Source organism: Aspergillus viridinutans (genome assembly GCF_018404265.1).
Source record: "Aspergillus viridinutans IFM 47045 DNA, scaffold_3, whole genome shotgun sequence".
NCBI classification, from domain to species: domain Eukaryota; kingdom Fungi; phylum Ascomycota; class Eurotiomycetes; order Eurotiales; family Aspergillaceae; genus Aspergillus; species Aspergillus viridinutans.
In genome coordinates, this window is record NW_025091219.1 from 514196 (window position 1) to 542076 (window position 27881).

At 49.3% G+C, this 27881-nt stretch overlaps 8 protein-coding genes across 8 annotated transcripts; 3 read left to right on the forward strand and 5 right to left on the reverse strand.

Moving 5' to 3' along the window:
* Positions 1-1408: 1408 nt before the first annotated feature.
* On the forward strand, positions 1409-3748 carry Aspvir_005156 (sugar porter family MFS transporter; the record flags this gene model as incomplete). Its single annotated transcript, XM_043268375.1, has 11 exons — positions 1409-1489; positions 1550-1889; positions 1939-2003; positions 2057-2102; positions 2152-2582; positions 2641-2731; positions 2783-2838; positions 2904-3153; positions 3211-3307; positions 3380-3506; positions 3596-3748. 11 exons carry the CDS (start codon positions 1409-1411, stop codon positions 3746-3748), a joined length of 1737 nt encoding a protein of 578 aa, XP_043124310.1.
* Positions 3749-3901: 153 nt separating this feature from the next.
* On the reverse strand, positions 3902-6277 carry Aspvir_005157 (putative C6 transcription factor (Gal4); the record flags this gene model as incomplete). Its single annotated transcript, XM_043268376.1, has 7 exons — positions 3902-4274; positions 4341-4825; positions 4889-5571; positions 5628-5947; positions 6003-6097; positions 6151-6180; positions 6245-6277. The coding sequence occupies 7 exons, from the start codon at positions 6275-6277 to the stop codon at positions 3902-3904; spliced, it is 2019 nt and encodes a 672-aa protein (XP_043124311.1).
* Positions 6278-7740: 1463 nt separating this feature from the next.
* Aspvir_005158 (uncharacterized protein) lies at positions 7741-8971 on the forward strand (the record flags this gene model as incomplete). The annotated part of the gene is made up of 3 exons (XM_043268377.1): positions 7741-7953; positions 8128-8598; positions 8645-8971. The coding sequence occupies 3 exons, from the start codon at positions 7741-7743 to the stop codon at positions 8969-8971; spliced, it is 1011 nt and encodes a 336-aa protein (XP_043124312.1).
* A 514-nt stretch (positions 8972-9485) lies between these two features.
* On the reverse strand, positions 9486-10411 carry Aspvir_005159 (60S ribosomal eL37 domain-containing protein; the record flags this gene model as incomplete). Its single annotated transcript, XM_043268378.1, is given in 5 exon segments — positions 9486-9625; positions 9755-9826; positions 9962-10067; positions 10208-10391; positions 10404-10411. 5 exon segments carry the CDS (start codon positions 10409-10411, stop codon positions 9486-9488), a joined length of 510 nt encoding a protein of 169 aa, XP_043124313.1.
* A 339-nt stretch (positions 10412-10750) lies between these two features.
* On the reverse strand, positions 10751-12181 carry slu7 (mRNA splicing protein SLU7; the record flags this gene model as incomplete). The annotated part of the gene is made up of 1 exon (XM_043268379.1): positions 10751-12181. The coding sequence occupies one exon, from the start codon at positions 12179-12181 to the stop codon at positions 10751-10753; it is 1431 nt and encodes a 476-aa protein (XP_043124314.1).
* A 403-nt stretch (positions 12182-12584) lies between these two features.
* Positions 12585-17725, forward strand: Aspvir_005161 (DNA-directed DNA polymerase zeta catalytic subunit REV3; the record flags this gene model as incomplete). Its single annotated transcript, XM_043268380.1, has 2 exons — positions 12585-12819; positions 12909-17725. 2 exons carry the CDS (start codon positions 12585-12587, stop codon positions 17723-17725), a joined length of 5052 nt encoding a protein of 1683 aa, XP_043124315.1.
* A 485-nt stretch (positions 17726-18210) lies between these two features.
* On the reverse strand, positions 18211-22671 carry Aspvir_005162 (RNA dependent RNA polymerase; the record flags this gene model as incomplete). The annotated part of the gene is made up of 4 exons (XM_043268381.1): positions 18211-21503; positions 21577-22042; positions 22107-22263; positions 22319-22671. 4 exons carry the CDS (start codon positions 22669-22671, stop codon positions 18211-18213), a joined length of 4269 nt encoding a protein of 1422 aa, XP_043124316.1.
* A 1157-nt stretch (positions 22672-23828) lies between these two features.
* On the reverse strand, positions 23829-27442 carry Aspvir_005163 (uncharacterized protein; the record flags this gene model as incomplete). Its single annotated transcript, XM_043268382.1, has 9 exons — positions 23829-24425; positions 24488-24604; positions 24658-24786; positions 24846-26060; positions 26108-26257; positions 26310-26927; positions 27012-27106; positions 27157-27304; positions 27368-27442. 9 exons carry the CDS (start codon positions 27440-27442, stop codon positions 23829-23831), a joined length of 3144 nt encoding a protein of 1047 aa, XP_043124317.1.
* Between the last annotated feature and the right edge of the window lie 439 nt (positions 27443-27881).

Below are 27881 nucleotides of genomic sequence, written 5' to 3' on the forward strand. Positions count from 1 at the left end.
CTCAGATAGATAGAACTGAGTGAATATTGGATGATGAGAGAGAGGTGTTGGATCAAAGAAGTACCGGAAAGTAGTAACGGGAGGAGAGCAACGGATGAGTATTATATGCCTGCCTCTTAAGAAATCAATTATAGTGGAGGGATGTAGAGTAGACTGTCTGGGCAACGCTCTGAGTGTCTGTGGTACAAGCACAAATGGATAGATGAGACGGCAGGAAAGAAGGCGGCGGCTTCACCGTCATCTGGGGAAGTAAGAACGTTGTCCCAATTCAGGCACAGTTGAAGCCTCATTGGCAGGTCAGAGAGATCCAGACTCACGGGGATGCCGGTGCTTGAGCGCAATTGAGCAAATTGAGCAAGATATGACTGCATCCGCTGCAGGCGGTGGTCACTTCTTTGTTTCACCTCCTCTATTCTTGGATTGGACTCCTCAGTGGTCTTTTTTGTACTGTCTGCGGTCGGTTGGGATCACCTTTATCTTGACATAATTGACAGGTATTTGGCAGGTTCAAGAGATACCTTATTCTCCTGCAATATCCTTAGCTCCTTACTTACACTGGCTATCACATGCGTTGGTTCCATCACTTCTCGTCAAGGTCGAAAGGTCCAAAGTCAGTCGATGTAGATTGCCTGCCATCTCTGTGCCTCTTTGACGGATTCTTTTCTCCTCTCGTCAACTCAAGTTGATGAAAGCCCCGTTTGATCGCTAAATTGACTTCGATGACCGATGCTTATTGTGCCTTTTGTCGCCCCCACATTGATTGGCAACCTTGGTCGGCTTCTCCCCGGCTGTCCAGTCGGTCTATCGTCCTCCAGCTGACCAGGTACGTGCGATGGACTCTGTTGGTCCGTTTACTTGCACCATAGCTCACTCCTTATCTCATTCCCAGGTTAATCCCTCGGTCTGTCCTACTTGGCTTCTGACGTGAGAACCGTTGTTCCTGCTGTGTAACAGTCTCTTAGTGAGAGAACAACAGTGAGAAGCGCCCGAGAATCCAACCGGGCAAGGGTTCTCCGACTCTCTTGTCAATTCAGGGCAATGATGTACCACGCTGGTGGAGTACAAAGTTCCATTTTGGAGCACCATCTTGCCACAAAAAGTCTCCCCGCATTTCATTCCCCATGTTCTCTAACCGGCTCGGTGCTGGTCCGGTCACTCCTACGAGTCTGGCCGAAGATGATCGTGACTATAAAATCCTTTATTGGCCGGAGCACTCAACTCCGTTTCTTCAACAATGCTTCTGTATCATGCTACTCAGCTCCAGAGACGGAGTACAGTCGTGCGGAGTTTAAGAATCAACAAGCGCAGAAATCGAGGAAGACGAGGGGTATATAAGAATCACTTGCTGATGAGAACGATCGCATAAAACAAGTTCAGCACTTTTGAGATAATTGACTGGACATCAAGAATGACTGGGACTATGGACAATACTCCCAAGGGGGGCTTTTCCCTCATCTATCAAAATCCGTATCTTCTCGAGGTGGCATCAGTAAGTTCACTTGGTGATAGAAAAAGACAGCCAGGGCGCGATCTTGACCGTTATCTACAGTTCTCAACCCTCGGTGGGTTGCTCTTTGGCTATGACCAAGGTGTTATTTCCGGGGTTATTACCATGGAGTCGTTCGGAGCCCACTTCCCTCGTATCTACACAGATAGCAGCTTCAAAGGATGGTTCGTGTCTACGCTCCTTCTTGGTAGGTTGAACGTCCTGGGCTTCCCCTCCAAGAACAATATTGACGCCTTGTTAGCTGCCTGGTTTGGCTCTCTCATCAACGGACCCATTGCCGACAGACTTGGACGCAAGCTATCAATCAACCTAGCAGTTGTAATTTTTGTCATTGGTTCGGCCATTCAATGCGGTGCAGTGACAATCCCGATGCTCTTTGCCGGTACGTTTCACCATATGCAACACACATCAGACTCCCTGATCGCTTGTAGGGAGAGCTATCGCAGGTCTGGCGGTTGGTCAGTTGACCATGGTGGTGCCTCTGTACATTTCAGAGGTATGTACCCTCGACTCAGGAAGGAGAAGAAAAAGATTACTAAGGATTGGCAGGTTTCTGTTGCCGAAATTCGAGGTAGTCTTGTCGTCATTCAACAACGTACGTTAGTCCTTGGTTATTCCCTTCAGTCATCTGCTGACTTGACGAGTCTCCATAACCATTGGCATTCTGGTCAGTTATTGGATCAACTATGGCACAAACTACATCGGAGGGTCGCGCTGCGCCCCAGATGTTCCTTTCAGCAATGGTTCCAAATTTGATCCCTATCGCGATGTGCCATCGGGCGGCTGTGACGGACAGTCTGAAGCGTCCTGGAGACTACCGTTGGCTCTTCAGATCGTCCCAGCCATGATCCTCGGGCTGGGCATGTTATTCTTCCCTGACACTCCGCGATGGCTAATGATGAAGGAGCGATACGATGACGCGTTGAGGTCGCTGTCCAAACTGAGACGGAAAGCTAGGGACTGCCCGGAACTCGTTAATGAATATCTGGAAATCAAAGCTTCAATTTTGTTGGAGAACACCTTTGCGCGAGATCATTTTCCGAACATGTCTGGCCTTCGATTGCATGCTGCTCAGGTGAGTGTTCTTAATCACAACTCTTTCGTTTTCGGAGCAGTCTCACTGAACATGACAGTACCTCTCATTCCTGACCACATGGGCCCGGTTCAAGCGGCTGGCAATCGGATGCTCCGTCATGTTCTTTCAGCAGTTCATGGGCTGCAATGGTGATTCTGCATGGTTATCCCTTGTTTTGCTACTACTAACATAATCCGCAGCAATGATTTACTATGCCCCGACGATCTTTGGGCAACTTGGACTGGACGGTAACACGGTAAGCTTATAATTGTAAGAGTCAAATTAGTTTTTAGCTTGACTGACTCTCCTGGTACATCTTAGACCTCACTCCTCGCTACCGGCGTCTATGGAATCGTGAACTGCCTCAGCACCCTCCCAGCACTCTTCTTGATCGACAAGGTTGGCCGTCGTCCTTTGTTGATGTCTGGGGCCACGGGAACCTGCATTTCCCTGGCCATTGTAGGCGGCATTGTCGGCGCCTATGGATCAGATTTGGTCAATCACAAATCCGCTGGGTGGGCGGGGATTGCCTTTATCTACATCTACGATATCAACTTTTCATACTCTTTCGGTCTGTGTGCCCTCATCCCATCGAGTATCTGAGTCACATTTGACTAACTGAGAACAGCACCCATTGGTTGGGTCCTGCCGTCGGAAATCTTTAACCTTTCCATCCGCTCCAAAGCTATCTCCATCACGACCTCGGCGACTTGGATGTGCAATTTGTAAGTGTTTCATTGAATGTCATAAATGAGCGAAGCAAAAGGTTATCATGAGCTGACACCTCGCCTTTCCAGTATCATTGGACTGGTAACCCCAGATATGCTCGACACAATCACCTATGGCACCTATATCTTCTTTGCAGCATTCTGTCTTTTGGCGCTGGCTTTCACATTCTTCTGCATTCCAGAGACACGCGGGAAGGTTCGTCGCCCTGTTCCCATCTCTTTCCTACTTGTGCAGCGCTGCAATTGTGGATTGGCGGCGGCTAACTGGAGAGTCCAAATCAACAGACTCTTGAAGATATGGATCTCATCTTCGGTGACACAGCAGCCCATGAGGAGAAGCAGCGCATCGTCCAGATCGAGGCGGAGCTCCGGGAAACTCAGGCCGGCGATCCTGACCTCGAGAAAAAGCCATATGCGCGGCAGGAAGAGGATGTTTAGAAGATCAAGAATATATTCAGCGCCGTCACTGGAAGATTCCGGTTTCTTTCGAGTTTATCGGAGTAACGTCAATGTCGTCGTTATGAACTCTCACGTTCAGTATGTGTGATACCACGTTGTTCGATTCTGTTACAATACTTAGCCGCAGTTGAATCAGTGGAAGTTTGTCTGAGGCGTGAAATTCACCCATTCGGAGAAATCCATTCCCCCTAGATTCAACTCCTGGTCCACATCCGGGAACATACTCCCGAACATGGGATCGTTGAGGAGCTGATCTGAGAACTGCATCAGCATCGGCGGCTGCACCGCGGTTGACCCGTCTGAGACGGAGGAAGTATACGCAGGGGAGCAAAGCCTATTCACGACTTCTAGACAGCGGGTGGCGAGACGGTTGTTGCTTAGAGAAGGGTGGGTGAGAAGTTTCTTGGTAGTCTCGACGTCTTGGAGCCAGGCGGGCGCGTCCGTGCTAGTGGGATCTGTCATGAGAAGTATGATAGGGATCAGTCCAGCTTGGAAGAGGAAGTAACTGTACATAAATCAATTAGCGTTAAGTGCCTCGAGCCTTTTCGAAGATGGTGGTAATTGAACGTACAGCATATACCAAGCCCCCAGTCTCGTGCAGATGTGATTATTGACAAAGTCCGAGATGGACGAGATGGTCCACCGGGCGTTGCGAAGGCAGAGCATCCTGCACTCCGTCTCGAGCGGATCCTCGGGTTCCGGCGGCGAGTCCGGCGTCGGCGTCCATCTCCTCGACGCCCAGCGGAGGAGGATGGGCCGGTAGAGGAGGATTCTCAGATTCCAGTGCCGCCACATGAGGCGGTTGCGGACGAGAGCGAAGTTGTCCGACTCGGGTGTTGTAATTGGTTGCTTGAAGTAATGCGGGAGGCCGTTGTACCAGTCTTCCATGGGTTTTGAGAGACCCAATGTCTCCTCCGCGGTTAGACTTGGTGTTGATATCAGACGCTGGTAGACGCTGTTGGTGTGTAGGTGGAATTTCGCCTGCGCGATCATGCCTGAGTAGATAGTCGGCCCGTTCTCCTCGGCGGGTAGCACGGTGGTTGTTGATGTGAGAGCCTGTGATTTGCGTTAGATATTGAATGAGCTCATTAGAATGCTCGTGAAGGGGATTAGTATTACCTCGTCATGAATGTTGAGAACGTGCTTTGCATCCATGACACTGTCCTCTGGTAAAAGGATAGGTCGACCAAAGGTTTTCGCCGCGCCACTGTCGAATATATACACACCCCACCATAATCGTCTCCTCATCTCTCGCTGAAGTAGACTGATTTTCCACCCTGGGAACTCCTTGTGCAGACCAAGGCTCATGGCCATTCGCACAGCCAGGCCCAAGAAATTCCAGCCAGTGTTCGGCTTGTTTCTCTTCTGCGCATAGTTACTCAGAAGTAGCAGGGCTAAGATGAGAGTAAGATTTCCTGTCTCAAAAACAGACACCTGCTGCAAGTGGCTTCTGGCTTCCTGGTAGAATGTGATATCAAGGTCGGAGTTGTCATCTCCAATGCTCCATGCCCCAAGAGCTAGAATGGTATTGAGAAGAATCTGCCACGCCTGTCCATGGGGGCGGGGAGCTTGTTCATAGAACTGCGCTTTGAAGGTGGCTTCGTGCACAAATGGATAGCTGGTATGGTAATTGAGGAAGAAGGCATCCATGAAGGCTTGCTCAATGAGCCCGGAAGGTGCAGTGCTCAGAAGCTGGCTCTTCAAAGGCACTCTTTCCGCTGGCTTATTCGGACTAGCGGGAAAATTCAGATCGAAACCATGCTTCAATAATGCTCGAAGAGGCACCACACTGGAAGATGCGCCTGTGGAGGGAGTTAGCAGCCGTTTAAGATTTCCTATGTTTTGGTTCGAGACGAACCGAAATAGCCTGTTCCCTCGGGCTTTATCGACAAGGCGGCCATTCCATCAGTCAAATCGCCTACTGTGATTCTGTTCTCGGCCCAATCGAACCCGTCCGCTTGTTGCGGAAGAGCTTCAGGGGCTGGTTCGATTCGATCTGCCTCAGCCTTGGCTGGGGTTGAATGCCTTGACGAAGACTTGGGCGAAGACACAGGCTTCTGCGGTGCATCTTGGTCCTGCAGCAACGAGCGAACAGTAGCGTCCAGGTCACCTCCAGGAAACAGCCTTCCTAAAGCTGTTTCAAAGGCTTGCAGGCGCTCTTCGACATAGGTTAAATGTCTGACAACAACGCGTTAGCCATTCTGTAGTAGTAGCAACGGAAGGGCAAACTCACTGTCGAGTGAGAGGACTTCTAGTGATTTTTGGACTGTAATTGCATTCTTTGTTCAGCTGCTTGCATTGAGCGCATGTTGGTCGTTCTTTCGAACACTGTGAAGTGTCAATAGGATTCATCTGCTCATACCAAAATGGATATACCATACCCTAGACTTTCTTAAACGGCACTCATCACACTGGAAACAAAATCAGCCACTCCCGATTCCTTGACTGGGATTAGTGGAAGTCTGGGGCACATACAGCATATGAGTGGGAATCACGAGTACTGGCCATTTTTATCGATGATAATCTGGTTGTTTGTAATGTAGGTCAGGTGTACGTTGAGAGTTACACCAGACTGGTAGCATCTAATCGAGTATAGCAGAGTTAGCACTCAGCGCCGGTTTCATCATTCCGCATCTTCTCCCCTGTACCGTAGTCAGGCATGAGCTCATTGATTTTGAAAGGAATCAATGCGCAATGGCCAGGGTGACTGGCCGTATTGCAATCTACATGGGGGAATAGGGGTGGAGAAGAATGGACAGGGCATTTCAAGCAATGAACATAACCCGTATTCACACCAACAGGCGGTATACAAGTATTTAAAGACAGATGGACTTGCGACAAGATAAATCGGGAAATATCAAGTGAATAGACAGAACATGGCTGGGGAATCTCAGGGCGAGAGGATATCGTGGGGCCAACTCACGATCGGCATAGGAACAGTATAGGATCCACGCTTCAGGGACCGGACAACCAGAAATCACAAATTGATGCAGTTTCCAAACCCATGGGAAGGCGAGAGGATATCTTTCATTTGACTTGGTGTTTGAGACTCAGACTACTGGATTCCAAGTCGAGACATCCTCGTTTTGTGCTCGATGAGAAGAAAGTCGTGAGGGGAAGTGGCAGTCAGTCAGGTGATGGGCGCAAAATTTTGTTGAATAACGGTCCATTTTGTTGTCCTCAGGCACATCTGGGCCCTGGCAATTCGGGTCAATTGGGGTTCAGTAAGTCTTATGGAAGTATTACAAATGACTTGGTACTTTTATTGATATGCTACAGCTCAATCATCCAGGCTCTTTGGCAATGTCATTTCGGAAAGGCCTGCTCGTTTCGGCGATTCTTAAATGGACTAGGTTCGTGCTATAGTATGCTTTGGCTTGAGAAGTTGCAGTACACCTGCAGAGTAACTACAGCATTGTTGAATTTAGAGCAATCGAAAAGGACACATTGATAGAATGGGCAATATTGAGTTCTTTTACGGGCTAGACCTCGCTGCATATGATCAGTGGCTGACGAACACACCAGCCTGGCTGCATCTAAGCCCTTTAACGAAGTATATTTATTGCAATCCTCTCCCCATATCACATGTCTCTTTCCATGTCGCCTATGCTTTCTTTCTTATCGCCAGGATGAGCTTTCAATGCGAGCCCATTACGCTCCTAGAAGCTAGAGTAAATGAGATATCTTGAGATAAAAAGCCAGCAGAACGTCTAGATTCGTTCGAGCGCAGCATTTGAAAGGCATCATATTCGTACCAGCTTGCCTGAGGCAGAAGGCTGTCTTGGCATCAACGCGGATATCGACCAATCAGTCATATTTTCTATACAACGTCATCTCCTCGATACTAACAATATCGAACTAAATTCCGCACAATTACGGTACTCTCAAGACAGAGCTCAGCTGGTATTTACGAATATCAGTTTTGATTGCGCTCACCGGTGCAACATCCCGGAGAAAACTGTCGTTTGATTATGCCCTCCCAACCGGCAGTACCACCCCTCCTAACGCCATATGTAACCTCCCACCCTCACTCCTCTCTCACAGTCTTGTCCTCAGTACTAGACGCAACGGGCAATTGGCTTGTCCTGCGATTTCTCTATGCTGCACTAAGCGCGCCGTCCAACTCCCACGTCGCGTTCGGTAGCGATGGCGTTGATGGGCGGAAAAGGCGCAAAGTCGCGCTTGTAAGTTTTCTGCGGGGTTGGGATTTTTGGAGGACAGAAGCAAAGAGATTGGTAAGTTTGCTCCCCCAGCTGGATTTTTTCCTAGCCCAAAAGTGTAGTCGCTGTCTATGGGCTTCATTATTTATGCCTTTCATTCCCTGAATTTTCAATACAGTAACAGACTGACACTCCTAGGGTTTGGATCTTGCGCGCCTGACGGACAAGGGCCAATTTGCCTTTGTCGATGGACTCTCGGAACTCTTCTACGCGCCTTCGGCGACCCAAAGATCACCGGCGCCACTATCTTCGCCCTCTGCCATTCCTCCAAGGACTGTCCTCCCTCTGCGCACATCCCTAGGCGCTGTGCCGGGACGAGCTCCGCAACCTCTGCCGCGACCGAGCTCCACGGTCCCGAGCACAGCCTCGGCCGAGAGTGGACGTACGAAACGACTACATCTCTCCGGCAGCGGGTTCGGAGCCCTTGACCCACTCGAGAACGACATCGCGAATGTGATCGAACAGCTCAAAACCTCGAAAGACGGAGATGAAGGGGAACCCGAAGTACTACTAGTCATTGACCAACCGGACATGCTACTGGCCGCTTCGGGTCCGAATAAGGGTATAGGCGCTACCGAAATGGGGGAATGGGTCATGGGACTACAAGAGGTACGATCATCGAGGGAGAGCCAATTACTGTGCTGACCGAGCGTAGCATGCTTATGCGACAATCCTGACGCTTGCCGCCGATTCGCCGTTGATACACAATGTATCAACATCCGCTTCGCAATCGGCAACGCCATTGGAGATGGAGCATGCCGCCTTTGCCATTGGATCGGCTCATCGGGCGGAGATGGTCATGCAACTGCGCAGTTTGGAAACGGGTGCGGCCAGGGACGTCAGTGGAGTGCTGAGGATAAGTAAAGGAGGCGCCTGGGGAAGGGGTGAAAAGACAGGTGCTGAGGGTGATTGGGAAGAGAAAGAGGTGTTGTACTTCATTCAAAGAGACGGAGGCGTCAGGATTTTCGGAAGAGGGGAATAAGAGTGTTGCCTCAGTTGTTGATGGGGAAATTGTCTCTTCCGGAAATCAGGCGTTCTGAGGCGCGGAGGACAAAATCAAACCAATGCGACGGCTGGCACGAAATCGTCATTTGAAGTGTTTGGTCGTTCTGTAGATGCAAAAGGCCTGTACAATGCGTAAAAACAGGTAAACTCAGTAAGACAGATCGTAGCATTGGGAAGATATCACAACACTGTATCTGCCACGCGGGATATTCGCCAGCCATAAACAAGGAAAAGAAATCCACGCGTGCTTTCCCTTGCAAACATCCCTTGAATTTTTGTTCGGTCTTCCATTTGTCGTCAAATTTGTGCCCATTTATTCTTTTAGTCTAGAACATGATTGCTATGACGGCAAAGAGAAGACCCGTCCCAACACCAACTCCATGGGAAAGCGTCATTTTCGCCTTGAATTGAAACCGGTCACTTCAAATGCCAGGCCATTCATACCAGCCCTCTCCAGCCTCCGAGAACGAAACCGCGACGTCGAATTCAATTTAGTGGATTTCGGGACCACGGGCGCCCTTGGGAGTGCCGACCTGGAAGCCGTTCTTGAAGCGACGGTGAACATCCTTGAGGTGGCTCATTCTGCCGGTGCCGGTGGTCTTTCTTCTCTTGGCCTTCTCGCTCCAGTTGTCTGTTGTTAAAAGAAAATCTGTAAGCCAACATTCCAAAACTCAACCACACAGCCGTGATTGAAAGGGTTCCATTGTCGACCAAGCACGGGTTCAAACAAAAGAAATAACGACAATCGGGGAATCCGTACACTTGCGAACCTTAGCGGAGGGGTAACCGCAGTTGGCACAGGTCGACTTCTGGATGTGGAAGGAGCGTTTGCCTGCAATCGAAAATCACAAGGTGTTAGCCCATCTGAATCCTATCGTTTTCCTCCGGCAATATCCCAACACCGTCTCCCATATAGAGATCCGCATGAATCTTCCACCGGAACAATCTCGAAAGGTGAAATACTGACCACAACGCCGGCAGAGGGTGTGAGACTTGTTGTGGCGCTTGCCGAAGCTGGAGGTACCCTTCGCTGTAATCGTTGTCAGTCTGCTAGAATCTTTCGACGAGAAAGGCTATCGGCGCTCGGTGAAATGTCGAATGTGTACGTACTCATCTTGAATTAAGGAACTGCGGAATTGACGCAAAATTAGTACAATATGTCGCTTGAAAAATGAGAAAAAAAGGTACGGCAACAGACGCAATAGCAACTTACCTGGCGATTCCGTTGAAGGGCTGGTTGTCGTTGTCGTCGCTGGGCGTATCGAAAGTTGCGCTGAGATCTGGGGCGGGTGTCGCTAAGCGAGTTGTGGTATCCAGGGCTTGTGCCCTCGTCCCGTGATTCCAGAATCTCCCGCAAATTGGAGGTCACCTGACGTCTGAACTGGGCATCGACGCCACTATAGATACACTAGCCCATTTCGGAATTAGCCTTGTTTTGACTGGGCATCTCATGCTTTTACTGTACTGTCGCTTTACTACGGAGTACTTCAGTCTACCTAGAATTGCACCATCCAAAGCAGAAGACTTCAGTCGCCTGCAAGAGCCAGGTGAACTAGCATTCGCTCGTCTGACTGTTTGTATATCTCACTAATGGGATAAATTGCATGATGATAGTCCTAGGTATAGAGAACATTCTCCTTAATACAACTTAAATGGGTATTGAGTAAATGAAGATCAGCCCCAAAACGCCCTTCTGGTGATGCAAAAATGGCATATGCGACAATTGTAATTTGAAGCTTAACGTAAGGTGTCACAATCATTCTTTCCCGATGAACGAAGCCATTGGATCGTCAGCGGCGAGACGGCTTCGTTTGTATGACTCCAACTCTTCCTCACTAACACCAGATTTCATCTCCATCATTGTTCTCTTCTTAGTGTTGGTCTCGGTGTCTGCTTTTCGCTGACTGCGATCGGTCGAATCCTCGGCTTCATGGATGTTGTTTGTCTCGCCCTTAGCCGGAGCGGAGGTTTGGTCACTCGGCTCTGGGCCAGGCAGCAAACCCATCGACCTCATTTCTGCTTCCTCGAATGCTTTCTTACCGTCTTCACCGGTACAATAGCTATTTTTCACCGTTGAAAAACAGCAAGCGTAACCCCATTGGAAGTCATGCCACCAGCTTCCAAATACTGTAGTGTGGTTGTTCACCAATACATCTTCTGGATATTTGGACTTGACTGCGTTCTTCGGCGCACCCTTGATTGCGCCAGTCTCGTCATATTCGACGAACCTTTCGTTCTCAATGACCACGGTTTCCCGGAGGGGCGTAGGTTTGAGATGCTCCTCGCCACCGTATTTCTCCAATAGTGCCTTCCGTTGAGCCTGGCGCTTCGCCTCACTCTCGGCCTGCTCTTTCTTTCGTAGGATTTCACCAGATGTGGGATTAGCTTGGAGATGGATCTTTTTATCTCCACGTTCTTGCGACTCCCAAGCATACTTTTGAGCTCTCTCAAATTCTGCGGCGTCCCCAGACGCGCGAACAAAATTCTCCTCGGCAACGAGAGCTGCGGCTTGATCATCCTGCGCACCCATATCGACCATTCGCCGTGTTTTAGGATCGTACTTGGCCGAATCGAGGTCAAGGTTGAGCAGGTACTTTGCAGTATCTTCTCGAATACGTAGATTGCGAGTCGCAGTGCTTTGTTGTCGTCCCATATCTGATTCTTCAGCGTACCGGGCTTCCTCTATAGCAGCTTCCTCATCGTCCAATTCGCCATCCGTAATCATTGTTCCGTCTTGACCGCCCGGTTTCGTACTGCGTTTCAGTTTTTCGAGCTCCTCATATTCCTCAATAACCTGACGGTATTCGCTGGGATCGTAGCCATTCCATCGGTCTCTCTTAGCGTCCCACCCCAGTTCAACGTTCTGTACAACCTCATCTGCCTGTATATCTTTACCCGTCCATTTAGCACCGAGCTTTCGGGGTCTGCTTAGACACTCTTTTGTTTTGTGGGTCATGGCACCGCAATTCTCGCAAGCGCCTTTGCGATACTTGGTGGCTGCTGGACCAGCGCGCTTTCCACGGTCGTACCATTTGGATTGATCTGTAGCCTGTTTTTGAAGGCGTTGATGTTCGAGATAATCATTAGCAGTCGACTCATCATCGATGTAGAACGGTTTCTTCGCGATAAAAGACGGGATATATTCGTTGCGCTCTTTTGACGCCACATCAGCTGGTTTCCGCGACATGGTGTGAATATTAGCAAAGTTGGAGCCAGAGAAATGAGCCTGATCGTGACGTCCAATTTAACAGAGGTTGAAATGGATAGTCGCGGCCTCCACTTTCGCGCTAGGAAGTCGAATTTGAGCCTGTCTCAGAAGTACCGAGGATTGATTCGTCGTTCTTTCATGATCGGCGATAACATCGGGATCTATCACGTGACTGGGCGTTTCTTGGGGCGCGTAGGTACACTCTGTAAATATGTTGATTACGTTACACGTCATGTTCCCACTTCTAAGTCCTATTTAAACGACGAAGATCATCCCAAGGATTCCTGGCTATGCCGCTAATATATGCCCGCAAATGATATGATCCTTGATTTGCTTCCGCGCGCTATGTCGCAGACGGCTTTGGCTGTTTTGAAACCATTCGATGGAGCCCTTTCAAGTGCGCCTGAACTGCGTTGATCATTATCAGGCGACCCCATCAGAATTTGATCCTCCTCTTCCCTACAGGGATGGAGCCGCTGGGAAATATGATAAGTCGAAAGTACCTGTGATCAGAATATTTGGCGCCACAGAAACTGGCCAAAAGGTCTGCGTCCATGTACACGGCGCGTTTCCTTATCTATACATCGAATACGATGGGCCTCTAGATCCCGAGCAAGGTAAGTTCAAATCGCGCTGCACTACACCAAGTCTTTTTCTCATCCGACGGCAGTTCGCTCCGCGATCAGGAGTCTCCATCTCTCCATAGACCATGCACTGGCATTGAACTATCGTCGCAATGCGTACGATAAGAAGACTGCGTTTGTTGCTCACATTACCCTGGTTAAAGGAGTTCCGTTCTACGGCTACCATGTGGGGTATCGCTTCTTCTTCAAAATATACTTGCTTGACCCTGTCTACACGACCAGATTAGCGGATCTACTGCTTCAAGGCGCCGTGTTGAAGCGCCCTTTGCAGCCATATGAAAGCCACCTGCAGTATGTCCCGCAGTGGATGTGCGACTACAATTTGTACGGCTGTGCCTACATGAAGTGCAGCAAAGTCAAATTTCGGTCACCTATTCCGGAGTACTTTGAGCTTTCGAATCTGTCCCATCGGTGGCATGATCGGTCAATCCATCCTGATTGTGTTTCCGATGCAACACTGCTTCCAAAGCAGAGCCATTGTCCCCTCGAAGCGGATGTCTGCGTACATGATATTCTGAACCGCGTCGACATAAAGGAAAGACCTCTCCATCAGGATTTCACTGAAATGCTGAAGCCGATCGCTCAGAATGAACGCCTGGTTCCCAGTATGGCGGGTCTCTGGCAAGATGAGACTCGTAGGCGCAAGCAACGCATGGGCCTCGGTGACCCCGACAGTAGCCCCTTCGGACCCGAGGAACTGATGTCGTTCTCAGCTGATCCCAGAAACCATTCGGAGGGTGGCTGGATTCATGAAGATGAATTTCGGCAACTGATGTCGCAAATCGTTGCGGAAGAGCGCAAACAAAATAATGAAGATATGACTCTAGATAAAGTCTTGCAGAATGAACCTCTTGAGAAGAAGATCAAAACAGCCTTGGAGAGTGTCGAGGACTTTTTTCCGGACAAGATTGAGCTCACTCAGATGGAAATGCGGCAGTCTCTGATCGCAGTTGATGGAGACGGAGAAGCTCAGGTCAATGAGAATGCAGCCTTGTCTGCTGAGGCGGACATTGACTTGTACTCGTCAGAAGATTATTACATCTCCAATCCTTTATCGGACGATCATGGAGCTGCTGAAGAGGTTGTTAATGGTGTCGATGACGGCGCCGGAGATGGAATCTTTGATATGACACTTCAGAGCTTCGAACCACATTCTGCTGCAGCGAATGACATTATGCCGGCCGAATCACCAGATCTTCCACTTCATGACGGGAAATTGCAGGAAAATGATCCGAACCACATTCACAGTGGCAACGCTTTTCATGACGACACTGAGAATTCAAGAAGGAATCCTAAGCGATCACACCAGGAAATACTTGACTCTGGTGTTCCTCGGAAGAAACTGAGATTCTTCGATGGCAATGCATCTCATTTGCCGGATAGCAGCCCCTTTCAGCAAACTGCTAACATCCACGCTGTGAATGAAGGCCCTAAAGCTGCATCCATTGCCAGCGACAGTACATCATCTACATCAACTAAGAGTGTTTCGTCTCGGGCGACGCCGCCAGCTTCCCAGGACCCTCATTTGAAGAAAAGCGGACAAAGTGGAAGACTCAACTTCCCCGTTGTCAAAGATCCAAACGACCCTATGACAATTATGCGTTTCAGCCAGGACTGCTCTCCCAAGACAGTTCTGGAAATTGACAACCAGACTGTCTCTCAGCCTCCCGAGAAGACTACCAGTGGAAGTGAGCCTACTTCGCAATTACAACCATCCTCGTCTGGCTTAGAGTCAAACATTTCAAATACTCATGTGTCCGATCTGGCGCCGATGATTTATGATGCATTCAATATCTCTGAAGGCGTTAGGGTTTGTTGCTGGCGGTACGCCTGCCCCAATGCCAGTGAAGTTTCGGCAACACTTGCAGACCATGGCTATCCGTCTGTCATCTACCAGAAAGCATACTATAGTGACGATAAAGATGTCCCTGATCGACCACGAGATTATGCGGGTCGAGTATCCCGACTAGAGGGAAGCAGCATACATTATCTGCCTGATTTTGATCCTTCCGGACGGTCGCCTGCTATGCTCGGTGAGCACGCTTCGATGTCGAGGGACCGATACCAACAAGAGCAAATAGATCAGCATTTAAGGGTATCCTCCACTTCCAGAGTATGGGAGTTTGCTCCCGTACCCCCAAGCCGCGCAGAAGTCTTGGAATGGTTTGACAAAGAACAATCCGAGCGTCAAACGCAACCGAAAGCAGCTAAAGAGCCAGATACCGAGCCACAATTGAAGCCCAACGTTCTGTCGCAGATTGAGGGACCTACGCAAAAGAACGATTACGGTTTTAAGTATTCTCAGAAAGGGAAATCTGCGAGCGTCGAGCATCAGACCCAGTATATGAGCTCTATGAGCCTGGAAGTACATGTGAACACTCGGGGTGTACTCCTACCGAATCCGGAGGAGGATGAAATATCCTGCATCTTCTGGTGTATACAATCGGACGACGAGGACATGGACGTCAACGGCAACCTTCCAGGTGTTCATGTGGGAGTGATCGCTCAAGGGAGTGGCGATGGTCCGACATCAAAGTTGTCGAAGGCTTTGCGTATCGAACTGGAACGCGAACCGACAGAACTCGATTTGATCAACAGATTGGTCGATATTGTTCGCTATCATGATCCTGACATTATCACCGGCTACGAAGTCCATAACGGCTCCTGGGGATACCTAATTGAGAGGGCAAGAAAGAAATATGACTTCGACATATGCGATGAGCTATCCCGAGTGACATCACAAGCGCATGGAAGATTTGGTAAAGATGCTGACAGATGGGGCTTTAATCACACGTCTTCGATCCGGGTCACCGGTCGACACATGATTAACATATGGCGAGCTATGAGGAGTGAGCTGAATCTGCTACAGTATACTATGGAAAATGTGGTGTTCCATTTACTGCACCGTCGAATTCCGCACTATTCGTATCGGGACCTCACGGCATGGTATCAGAGTGGGAAACCCAGGAATCTGCTCAAAGTGGTCGAGTATTTCGTCTCGCGCGTACAAACGAATCTCGAAATCCTGGAGTCTAACGAATTGATTCCAAGGACCAGCGAGCAGGCACGACTCCTGGGTATTGACTTTTTTTCGGTCTTCTCGAGAGGCTCACAATTCAAAGTGGAATCTCTGATGTTTCGAATCGCAAAACCAGAGAATTACCTACTCGTTTCTCCAAGCAGGAAACAAGTCGGTCAGCAGAATGCTCTTGAATGTCTTCCGTTGGTGATGGAGCCCCAGAGTGACTTCTATACAAGTCCTCTTCTTGTCTTGGATTTCCAATCATTGTATCCCAGCATCATGATTGCGTACAACTATTGCTATTCCACGTTTCTCGGAAGGGCCCGCCTTTGGAGAGGTCGCAACAAGATGGGATTCATGGACTACAAAAGACAGCCGCGAGTATTGGAGTTGCTCAAGGACAAGATAAACATTGCACCGAATGGCATGATGTACGCAAAGCCGGAAGTACGGCGATCGCTCCTCGCAAGGATGCTTGCTGAGATACTGGAGACTCGGGTCATGGTCAAGACCGGCATGAAGATGGACAAGGACGACAAAGTGTTGCAGCGTCTTCTCAACAACCGACAACTTGCTCTCAAGCTAATTGCGAACGTCACATATGGCTATACATCGGCCTCGTTCTCCGGGCGAATGCCTTGCTCGGAGATTGCGGATAGCATTGTCCAATCTGGAAGGGAAACGCTGGAGAAGGCGATTGCGCTCATTCATTCTGTGGAAAGGTGGGGCGCCGAGGTGGTCTACGGAGATACAGACAGTCTTTTTGTGTATCTCAAAGGACGGACACGCGATGAAGCTTTCGATATCGGGCAGGAGATCGCCAACGCGGTCACTGACATCAATCCGCACCCTATCAAGCTTAAATTCGAAAAGGTCTACCATCCATGCGTGCTCCTCGCCAAGAAGCGCTACGTTGGCTTCAAATATGAGCATAGGAATCAGAAAGAACCCGAATTCGATGCAAAGGGCATCGAGACTGTGAGGCGAGATGGTACCCCAGCGGAACAGAAGATCGAAGAGAAGGCGCTGAAGCTCCTTTTCAGGACTGCGGACGTGTCTCAGGTAAAACGCTACTTTCAAAAGCAATGCGCGAAGATAATGCAAGGGAGAGTTTCGATCCAGGATTTCTGTTTCGCGAAGGAAGTTAGACTCGGTACCTACAGCGAAAGAGGTTTACTCCCTCCCGGCGCCATGATCAGCGCCAGAAAAATGGTCGAAGATCCCCGCTCAGAACCGCAGTATGGAGAGCGAGTTCCCTATGTCGTAGTTACTGGAGCTCCAGGATCAAGATTGGTTGACCGCTGCGTCGCCCCTGAAACGCTTCTCCACGACGCCGAGCTAGAGCTTGATGCCGAATACTACATCAACAAGAACATCATCCCACCACTGGAGCGGATCTTCAATCTTGTGGGGGCAAACGTCCGCCAATGGTACGAGGAAATGCCAAAGTTTCAGCGAATCCGCCGCATCGAAGGAGTAGCATCCGCCGCAGGAAAAGATGCGAGGGGGAAGACCCTGGAATCGTACATGAAATCATCATCGTGCATCGTTTGCAGATCCAAACTCGATGACACCGGTATCCCAGTGTGCTCCGACTGCTTGCATCAACCGCACATCTCGCTATTGTCCCTCGTTTCGCGCCAGCAGCAGGCCGAAAAGAGGGTCTCTGATCTCCATCGCATCTGTCAATCTTGCATGGGAGTCCCCTTTGGTGATGATGTGACATGTGATAGTAAAGACTGTCCTGTCTTTTATTCACGGACTCGGCACTTGGCGAGTTGGAAACATACAAAAGCCACATTGGAGCCTATCATCAAACTTTTGGAGAACCAAAGCGAGAGCGCCTTGGAATGGTAGATTTGGTATCAAGGGATTTTGGATTCAGTTTGTTATGCAACAATGGGTTCTGGTAAAGGGAGTTGGGCGAGTCAACTTCTCTTTCTGTTGATGGCGGCGTTTTGGCATTAGGAGGAGCATTTGCGCCTGGCCATAGATAGGATACTCGCATTACGTAACGCATATGGGGCAGTTAGCTTTCTTTCCTCGGTCACCGTACATTTACTTTTGTGAACCCGGTCCGGGGAAGGTTTCAGTATATTCATTAATCAAATGATATGAAGTCTGTTCATTATCCTAGATCACTTGGCGATGATTGTACGAAGAACCACAAGCTAGAACAACGCTTTGAGAACAGGTCGACGGAAAAGCCTAGTCTAAGCAAAAAACGCTACCACTGCAGGAGCTGATTGATGTAGTATCTCGACGATGAGGCCTTGAGTGCCAACCGAAGCGTCTGGGCGATGTGCCACGAAACTTGGCCGCGGACGGACCCCATGGTCGTCCTAACTGTCCAATATCTGATAGAGCATGTCGAGTGCAGATGGCTTGACGTCATCGTCTTCCTCCACGATGTCGATGCAGCTGCCCTTGATGCTCGTGCTGACCATGTTCGTCTGCTTCTCCGAATCAATTTCCGCTCCCTTACCTTCAGCCGGTTTGTCGAGTGCCAAGTCGTCATTGAGTTCCAGCAAGCTAGAGCCATCTGGGGCTGGGGCATTCGAATGCAACTGGTCGGAGGGAGGAGGGAAGCCGAGTTCCACAAGCCCGAAATCAAGCAGCTGGTCGAGAGACAGGATGCTCTCGCGTCTATTTTGAATCGCGGATACCTCTGCCTCTTTACTGGGCTGTGATGACGGTTCGGGTTCCTGATCACCCTCGAAGAGACCAAAGGGATCCTCGTAGATGCCCTTGAGAGAGTCTTGCGTGGGCTGGGTCCCATTGCGGTTCTCCTTGGGGACAGAAACGTCTTGACCAGGAACGGGATCGAGCGGATCCACGCTTGCGGTCGCAAGTGCACGCACAGTGGGTGCTGGATCTGGCTCAGGCTCTTCATAGTGACCTAAGGCAATCTTACCCAGGATGTTGTGCAGGATCCACGGGAAGCTGATAAAAGGCAGCTGATCGATTTTAGGTGTCGACTTATGGAAAAGCTTTTCGTCGGGAGGATTTTCAGCGCGAAACTTTTGAAGCGCAGCAGTCATTTCCTCGTGGGTGATACGATACATTGCAACTGCCAGAGGAGCAAGCAGCTCGAAGCTGCGGCCCCCGGCTTTCTCATAGCACTTCTTCCGGTACATTTCGCGGAGGGACGACGAGATCAGCCCCAACTCTTCATGAAACTTGTAGTCCTTGCTCATATTGCTGTGGCTTAGCACAAAGGTAGACCAAACCTCGAACTCGGTCTTGATCTCATGCTGAGCCATGATACGATGCATGGCTGCGTCGTAGTCAGCCTTGAGGTCCCGAGCAAACTGCACAAGATCATCGCTGACTCCCAGGGGGCATGTCAAGATTCGTTCGTCAAAGGGCATTTCAAGGCTGGGAACAAAGTCGATACGCTCCACGGCATCGTAGAGTTGCCCGAGAATCTTATTGGACTTATAGATCCTTTCCTTTGGCATGTGCTTCTTCTCCATGAAGTGAGGCCACATTTTCGGCTGCAGGCTGCGCGTCATGTTTGCTGGCTTGCCCGTCTTGTTGTAGTCCACCGCGTCGGAATGAAGCTGGGCTAGCCGTATGCACTTTTCTTCGTTGACACCGTCCTCGAGACGATCTGCCCAGGCAAGATGAGCGTGGGCGATTCTAGGAAGGAAATCGTTCTTCATGTATAAGACGAAGAAAGAAGTGATGTGGTTCACCGTGACATCCTGATCGAGATCCTGGGCTTTGTCGCTTGTGTACTTCATAGGCTTGCGGAACCAATCTTCGGGAACGAGATCTTGATCCCAAATCACAAGATAATCATCCCCGTCTAGATCTCCACCGGAGCACATGCTGGGAATGTCTCTATCCCCGATCTGTGGGAAGACGACGACATCCTTCAGATGACTCAACTGAGGAACATTGACGGCTCTGACTACCCGTATGTCACCAGGATGTAGAGACGGGTTACGGGCAAGGATACAGACTCCCTCAATGACTTCGCACTTCCCAGTGTCGGGGCGATGAACCTGGACGAAGATCTCGGGTAACGCGCCTAGCTTCTCTTCATAAGAGGCGCCCTTAGCTGGGACTCTTTCAGAGTAGCCCCTGAGAATGCCAGTCTCATCCATGCATCCAAGCAAGTTCGCCCCCTTCTCAATCACAATTTTTGCTTTCTCCTTCAAATACTTGAGATGCCAGGCCTTCCAGAGTCTCATTATGGACGTGACGAATGGTTCTCTGGAACTCCTGAACCCATCCAGGACCATCTGACTGACAACAAGTGTCATCTGATTGGGATCCACGTACTTCTTCAGCCAACACAGAGCCTGAGAATCACTCTCCATTGCTTCGTTCAGACTCTGTAGCATTGCTCTGAGCTTATCATGAAAGACCCGATCTTGAATGCCTAGAGAGGAAAGAACGATAATCAACTGTCGATTCAGAGTCGCCATGGAGAACTGGGACCAGCGGATAATCTCCAAGCCGTTGTGAACCGCTGCAAATTTGTATTGACTCTTGCGGATGTGCACCTCTTGACGTTGGGCCTCGGGAGAAACCGTTAACATTCCTTTGCAGCCTCCGAGACGAAACTGGAACGCCGACGGTGGGTCGTCACTTGGTGTTTTGATTTTGAGCTCCGAAGCTGTCATCTGCGCCAGGAACTTTGAAATTCGTCCCACACCGTCTGAAAAAGTGTATCCGTGTCGGACAACATCATCGATCAAACGGATCTGTACCGGACAGCCAGCTATAGCTCGGGTGGTTGAGAAGCACTGCCCCAGCCTTGCAGCATGCTTAGCAACGTTGCGTATGTCGTTGAATGTTCCCATCCAGGCTCGGATGTTCGCAGCCGTCAAATTGGGTAGAGGAGCAAAGAAGTAGGCTCCATGCTCTCGAAATTGTGAGTTACCGAAGGCCAGAAACTCATAACGCCTGTCGCCAATGACGATACCATTCGCCAACGCTCTCTTAATGCGAGTAAACACCTCGTCCATTGTGTTGTCAACGGTTGAATTGATGCGGCCGAGTAGCCTTTCGTCCGTGAATCGAACACGAAGAAAGCGATCGGCATACTCGATATAATACCGGATCACACGGTTCGAGATATCAACAGATGGAGTATTATAGTAGATTGTGGTGGGTGTAATTCTGGCTGAGCGCATGTAGCAACAGTAAGAGGGTATCTTAGCGCGAGTTGAACCTTTGACGAACTTGAGATCGAAGATCCTCATCGGGTCATGGTAGACTTCTTTCTTGGTAGCCACATGCTCCAGAAGCTTAACCGCTTCGGATTCCCCTAGATCGAGCAATTTGACCGCGAATTCGCGGGTCATGGTAAACTCAGAAAGGTAATTGTGGGATAGACAGACCTCGAGCTGGTACCGCACAGGGAAAGGCAGGTGGACATAAGATTCATCTCCTAATTCTTCCACGGAAGATACTATCTTCTTGGAGGATTGTAAGTCTGCGAAGTCAATCCATCTCCAAATTGGTGGAGGTCTTTCCTGCGTCTGGTCCAATACTGAGAACCGGCTCGTATTTTCAATGGCGATATTGTAGTCTTTCAAAATGTTGCAAAACAATTCGAATCTTTCCTCATCCTTCTTGCTGAGAGTCTTGGGGTATGTTATTCTGAAAGCGTTCCAGCGGCCTAGGGCAAAGTCGTTAGATTCGAATGGAAGGAGCGGAGGAAGTGAAAATCGAAGTCAAACACTAAGACGTACCTATATCAATCACTGGTTTCGACCGCTTTAAGCTCACGGGTAGAGTAGATATCTCATCCGGGCTGTGTACCACAGAAGTCTGCCGATACCAGGAATCTGATTCTCTCCAAGAGATGTCATCAGTGAAAGTGACCCGGGTCTCTTGAATGCGTCGATGATAGATGGCAGGCGAATCCAGGAATGTTAGATGTGAGACTTCACTTGATTTTGGGTCCTGCATTTGGTACATTTTCACGAGTTGCACGAATGGAATCCTGAGGCGATACTGGTTGTAAGTCTCGCCTGTTGAAGCTGATTTTAGCTGCTTGTTAAAAATGGGCAACTGGAAGTGAACGAAGACGTCTCTACGCTTCAGGTCAATGACCAAAAAAGCCCGCTCGTTTCTTTCATTTCCGACGGTACGCATTGGAAGCATGGATGTCTCACTAACGAGAACGCCTATGTCCATTAATGCTATAGGCAGTTTCTGTATCGCTCATGACGAATCAGCATTGAAAGCTCGTACAGTAAGGAAAGGTGCTTAGACCCACCACCTCAGCAGGATACATCGTATTAGGACGAACAGGACTTTGAATCTGAACATCTGGACGTTTGGTGTCGAGGGTAATTGAGACGAATGAGGTCTTCCCATTTGTGAGTGTGATGGGATACGTCCCATGGCACCAGAAATCTTTCTGAGGAGGAGGTCTGCTGAACCGGTTAGGCCAATGCATGGAATGGAGAGCTGAGTCTGCTGACTGACTTGAAGCGAATCTTTCCTCTGGATTCTCTATTTCCATGAAAGTCTTCAAAGATGTCTATCGAAAACACATGTCCCTCTCTGCTGAATGCTTGCCAAAGACAGTATGTGTCCGCTTCCCTCGGTATGTTGAAGACGTTCACGACCACCGACTCCCACAGTCTCCACGGACACAAAATTGTGGATGGGTGCTGTAGAACCTGCGGTATCTGTTGCCATTGATTCCGTTGTGGGTTCGCAGGTGGAACTGGCTGCCGTGAACGTGAGGCCTGAGACGGAACTTGCTGTCTTGAGTGCTGCAAAGGACGCTTCCGCTCACGCAGAAGCGTACTTCTAGGTCGTGAAGCTTGAGGCATTGCTGTTGGTTTTGCTCTTCTTGTGAATGGTAACGGAGAAGGTGAGGAAGACGACGATGATTGCGAGAATGTTGAAGAAGATGGGCAAGAGGGAGGAGAGGGAGGAGAGGAGAAGAGGGAAGATGAGAGTGAGATAACGGGGGAAGGCAGTATTGAGTGTAGTGAATGCGAATTAGCTCTGACTCTCCGGTGAGGGACCTGAGGCACATGGCCCCGATGTGTTTCAGGCCGGAGAGAACGGATTGAAAACCAGGACTGACCATGAGCTCTCGCCTGGTGGTTTTGAGGAACCCTTCCTCTGCCTCCACCGCCCTGTCGATGAACTAGACTCAGTTCACTATCTTCGTCGCTGGAGCTAGACAAAGTTGATCCCGTCTCTGTTGTGGGGTGTTCTTTTTCGATCAACCCAGTTTCCCTCTCTGACTGGTAGTTCAATTGCTGCGCACTCCGAGCTATCCTTCCATCTATGTGTCTCTCCATTTTGCACAAGGCAAAGGCCGCCGTGATCTCTCATCCAACGAGGGAGCTTCTAGATGACGAGGCTAATGAGTCTAATCTTGAGGAAGTTGTTATCTATCAGCAAGAGATTCGAACTCAAAAGAAGCCATAGCGTTGGAACAATCGAGAGGCTTTTGTGCCTCAAGAACCTGAGCGCAGCTCTTCAAAGAGGACTGTTGATTCAAAGAATGAAATTAGGACATGGAGGCTTCTGGGTGACATACCGGTGAGCTGTTATACCCTGAAAAGCAATTTGTATGCCTAATAAATGGTTCTAACACCGCAGTTTTTAGCAAGATTATCTTACAAGAGGATATAAAGAGATGGAAAGATGAGAAATAGGAGTAGGGTCTTATACTGTCTATCGGGACGGATTAAAGAGGCTGGAACAAAGCATGCACAAGAGCAGACGCTAAAAGTGATACAGTTCGCTTAAGGTCTGTACGTGAATGTTCTGGTGGTGGAGCATCAAAAATGTCTCTGTTTCCTCCTGCCACTGAAACCTTGCCTCTTTGTCTCCAATTCACGCAATATGCAAGACAGTAGAGAGACGGTATTCGACGTTATATACGGTACAATGTCCCCAGATCAATCTACATGGTAGTCGATACCATTATATCGACTGGTGTTTAAGCTTTTCCCTTAACGACTGCTTCGCGTCATTGTTGGGACTGCAGTGGGGGTACATGATCATTCGCCTCGGAGAGGGCAGTGCTAGTGAAAATAAAGTCCTTCGAAAACTCCAGGTCCATGTCGAGGTCAATGTCGTGGAAGTGGTTTTCGTCCCAGTTAGGCCCGTTTTGAGTCCCTTGGAGTGACGCATTCGGAGAACACTGTGAAGCGGCACTTCGCTGCGAGTTCGACTGCCTATTCCGGTTTGCTTCTCCAAGGGCTTGTCTTGTACGACGTGGCCTCGCCTGGCTTTGACAAGCTGACTCTCTCAGATCCTGGTCCGCAGCAGTGGTTCTGAATCTCTTAGGACTACGTCCGGACTGCGGTGTGGGAGAAGCGAAGGAATCAGTAAACATATTTTCGGACTGGCTTTGTGCGTCTTCATCCCTTTGAGGCGTTTGCTGTTGTATTGTGGCGGCTTCCGATGGCCCCAGGGTTGGCCTGGAGCGCTGTTGTTTGCTTGCTGCCTTCGGCTCTTTCGGTCCAGGCTTGAAGCCCATCACACTCATCAGACGACCAATATGTTGCTGGGCTTCGGAAAATTCGCGTGCTTTGACTGCCCTTTCTTCGCGTAGTTGTTGCACCTGCAGGGATCGGTGAGTCCGTGTCTCCAAAATATAAAAAAGATTAAAGTTTCTGGCTTCACCTTCCTCTCAAGATGCTGAATTCGCTTTTCTCTAGCTTGCAATTCTTTTGTGGCGTTGGAAGCGGCTACATGCATGGCGGCTTGCAGAGACTTCATTTCTTCTTTGTTCCCAGTGTACTATGCGCCTGAGTCAGAAGATTTTACTTTTGTTTTAGACCGCGACGTCTCACCTCCACAGTTATTTCCGAGATCTGCGACTCATATTGCTTTTTGAGTGTGCTAACTTCAGTTCTGCGCGTTTCTTCGGCATTTCGAAGCGCGGCTTTGAGTTCTTGAACCTGAGCAGACTCTTCATCCAACTGTGAAAGATATCAGCACAAACTATTCCTTGTTGCAGGAAAAGTAGGAAGATTTGTACCTTCTTTTTCAAGGCTTCCGTGTTCAAGTTCATGTGTCCTTGATCTGCCTGTAGTCTGCTTATTTCTTCATCCTTCTGTGCAAGGAGTAGCTTGCCGTGTTCAACGCATTCTTCTAGCCTTACTATGTCCTGTTTGAGGGCAGTGGTGTGCTCCAAAACAGTGCGTTTCTCCTTCGAGACAGTATCCAGTGTTTGGCGCAAGGCGTCATTTTCTTCCTGCAAGTTCCGCGTTTCCAACTGAAGCTCTTCGATCTGATCATCTTTCTCGGTGATTGAAGCAAGAAAGTCCAGCTCCCTTGTTCGAGCTTTTTCTCTTTCACTGTTGGTTGTTTCCTGGGAGTTGCGACGATGATCCTCCAGCTCCCTTCGCGCAGTGTCAAGGCTTGCTGATAATTCCTCAACGCGGGCAGAAGTTGACAGAGCATGCTTTTCCAGATGGGAAATTTCTTGCTGCAGCTCAGATATTGTGCTAGAAGCTTGCTGTAGTTGCAGTTCCAGCTCGTTTTTCTGTTGCTGAAGTTGTTCAGCCTGAACAGCAATCTGATCACGCTCATCTTCAACTGCTCGGAGTGGTGCTTCAATTGTAGTGCAACGCTGTTCGAGGTCGAAGCAGACCTCCTCCATCTTCCGAATTAAATTGTCATGGGTCATGCGCGAACTGAGCATGAGAGTCTCTGCTACCCCAGTCTTCCAATCGTCTCTCGAAGTGGGACCTCGTTTTGGGAGTCCAGTTAACGGAAATTTGACTCGTGAATCCCACGGTTCGAACCTGGAGAAGCTACATTCGCTTTTTGGGATCAACCTTTTTGCCTTCAGTAAACAATTTGTCAAATTGCTGGTTCCAGTCGGGTTGTTGGCTCCGGAACCCATTGCGCCCAAGAGTGACATATGGGAAGTAAACACGGTTAAATCGAACAATAACTCATTTGCAGAGTTGGAAGTCGAGGCATAGCAAAGATTGGCACCCCTGCATTGCGAACTTGGCTTGTTAGGAAAGTTTTCAGCTAACTCGTTCAAGGTGTGGCTGATCTCTCTTAAATCGTCTGTCGCCATGGCTGAACTTAAGATTCGGGGTTCCACGCTCTGAAGACCAAGAAGCACCGACCTCGACAACTCGATTAACTCGGTATTCGCGCTATGGTTATCGCAGTGTGTTTTCAATGCTGTGAATGTGTGATTCATGAGATCGCAAATCGCAGGCTTTCCCGAAATGATCTGAAAATAATCAGTACGCTTCTAGACCTAAGCGACGAGTAACTTACAGCATTCGCCTTCACCAAACGTGGAATAAGATATTGAGGTACATCTTCACGGGAGCGCCTTTCTTGAGTAAGGAGGTCTTGCAAAGCAAGTCGAGGTATTTCAGGTGACAACGCGCTGTCTGGTAGAAGTGAGGCAAGGAATGTCACGCCCTATGTATGTTAACAGTCGGCTCGGCCGTCTCATACGTCGCACGCATCATACCATCATTTGGACTTGCCAGTCAATACCATTCCTGTTGACCTTCTCGCAAAGCTTGGCAATTTTGGGAGCGTTGTTCGCAATCCAGCAGTCCTTCTGGCCCTGCTCTACGCTGTCACAAATCTCGATTGCTAATCGGATGCTCTCGGCTGCCTTCCTCGGAGGCAGATTGTCGCAACTAGCGGAGCATGCGAGGATCACGCGCAGGATAACGAGGTCCAGAGTCTTTAAACCGCGCTTCTGGCCGAAAAAATGCTTGACATTCTGCAGCCAAGATGGAAATTGTGGTCCGTGTTCTCTTTCAGCATTAGTGTCCCAAGAAGATGAGATTCGGGCAAAGGTAGCGAGACAGAGGAGATTGCCCATGTGGTCGTCGAGATTCCGCAGTGTCTTAGTGAGCTCTACCTGAAGGCTCGACATTGTCTCCGGAGATATCTCAAGTAATACTCCGGGGACTGGTTCCAGGCCGGTCATGATTTGATATAGTGGGAATATGGTTTCTGAGCATGGATTCTCTCCGATTGCGTTTATCAACCTCATGATGAACGTGGCCAGACGAGCTGGAGCAATGAAGTTCGGAGGAAGAGGAGTAGAAAGAATAGCAGTACAGAGTGCCATCCACTATCATCATCATCAGTTCATGTGTACAGGGATCAAGACAGGCATTGAAGTATTTCAGCAATTCCCAAGGATGAATGAACAAACCTCAGGCTCATCATTTTCCAGGGCCTTCTCCAGGAACTGGTCAAGTACAGCGGGATACCGCTCCAGCAGAGCATCGGAAACAGCCGAGACAGACGCTACCGGACGTAAGACTTAAATCTTGATCGACAGCGCATCGAACACTCACCGAAAGCATCCAGTAACGGCACAGCGAAACGAGACCGAGACACTCCGTCGAAAAGCACATCGACCAAAGCTCCAATTTGGCATGGTTTATGAGTAGCCCAGGCATTAACCAAACCATTGGAGTCATTCTGAATAATATCATGAAGGCTCTATCATCGTATGTCAGCTATCATTTTCTCTATATTCGTTATCAAGCGGGGTACAGATTTTACTTGGAGCGAGGGCGCATAGGGGGCCGTGATGAGGCGCTCCACTTCTTGCACTAGGAGTGATAGCTTGTCTGGCATGATTTCATCTAGACTGACCCATAAGGCGAGAATACTCTTCCGTAAATACTTGATACCCCGAGCAGTGGAATCGTGAAGCCTTCAACAGTGGTACCGTCTTAACTCTGCGTGAGATGCATGTATGCAAAGTTTAGCTTTTCCGCCGGTTGCCCCATCAACGGGTGCCCATCATCTCTTGACCTCATGGGAAAGACCCAATCTTCCATGACCACGGAAAGCAAAGTCAGCAAATGATGCTCGTCTCACAATTCCTGTATATGACTATTAAGCATGCAATTCAAACTGGCAGCTTGATCCTCGCCATGCCTCCCATCGTCGTGGAGCGGGTCGGCATTAATTCCGCTCTTCGGATTTGAGGCCGATCTGGGGCAAAACCGGGGCAATGATGATTGACTCCGAATGCGGTTGGTCATTTAGCGTGGGGGAGACAAGTCATATC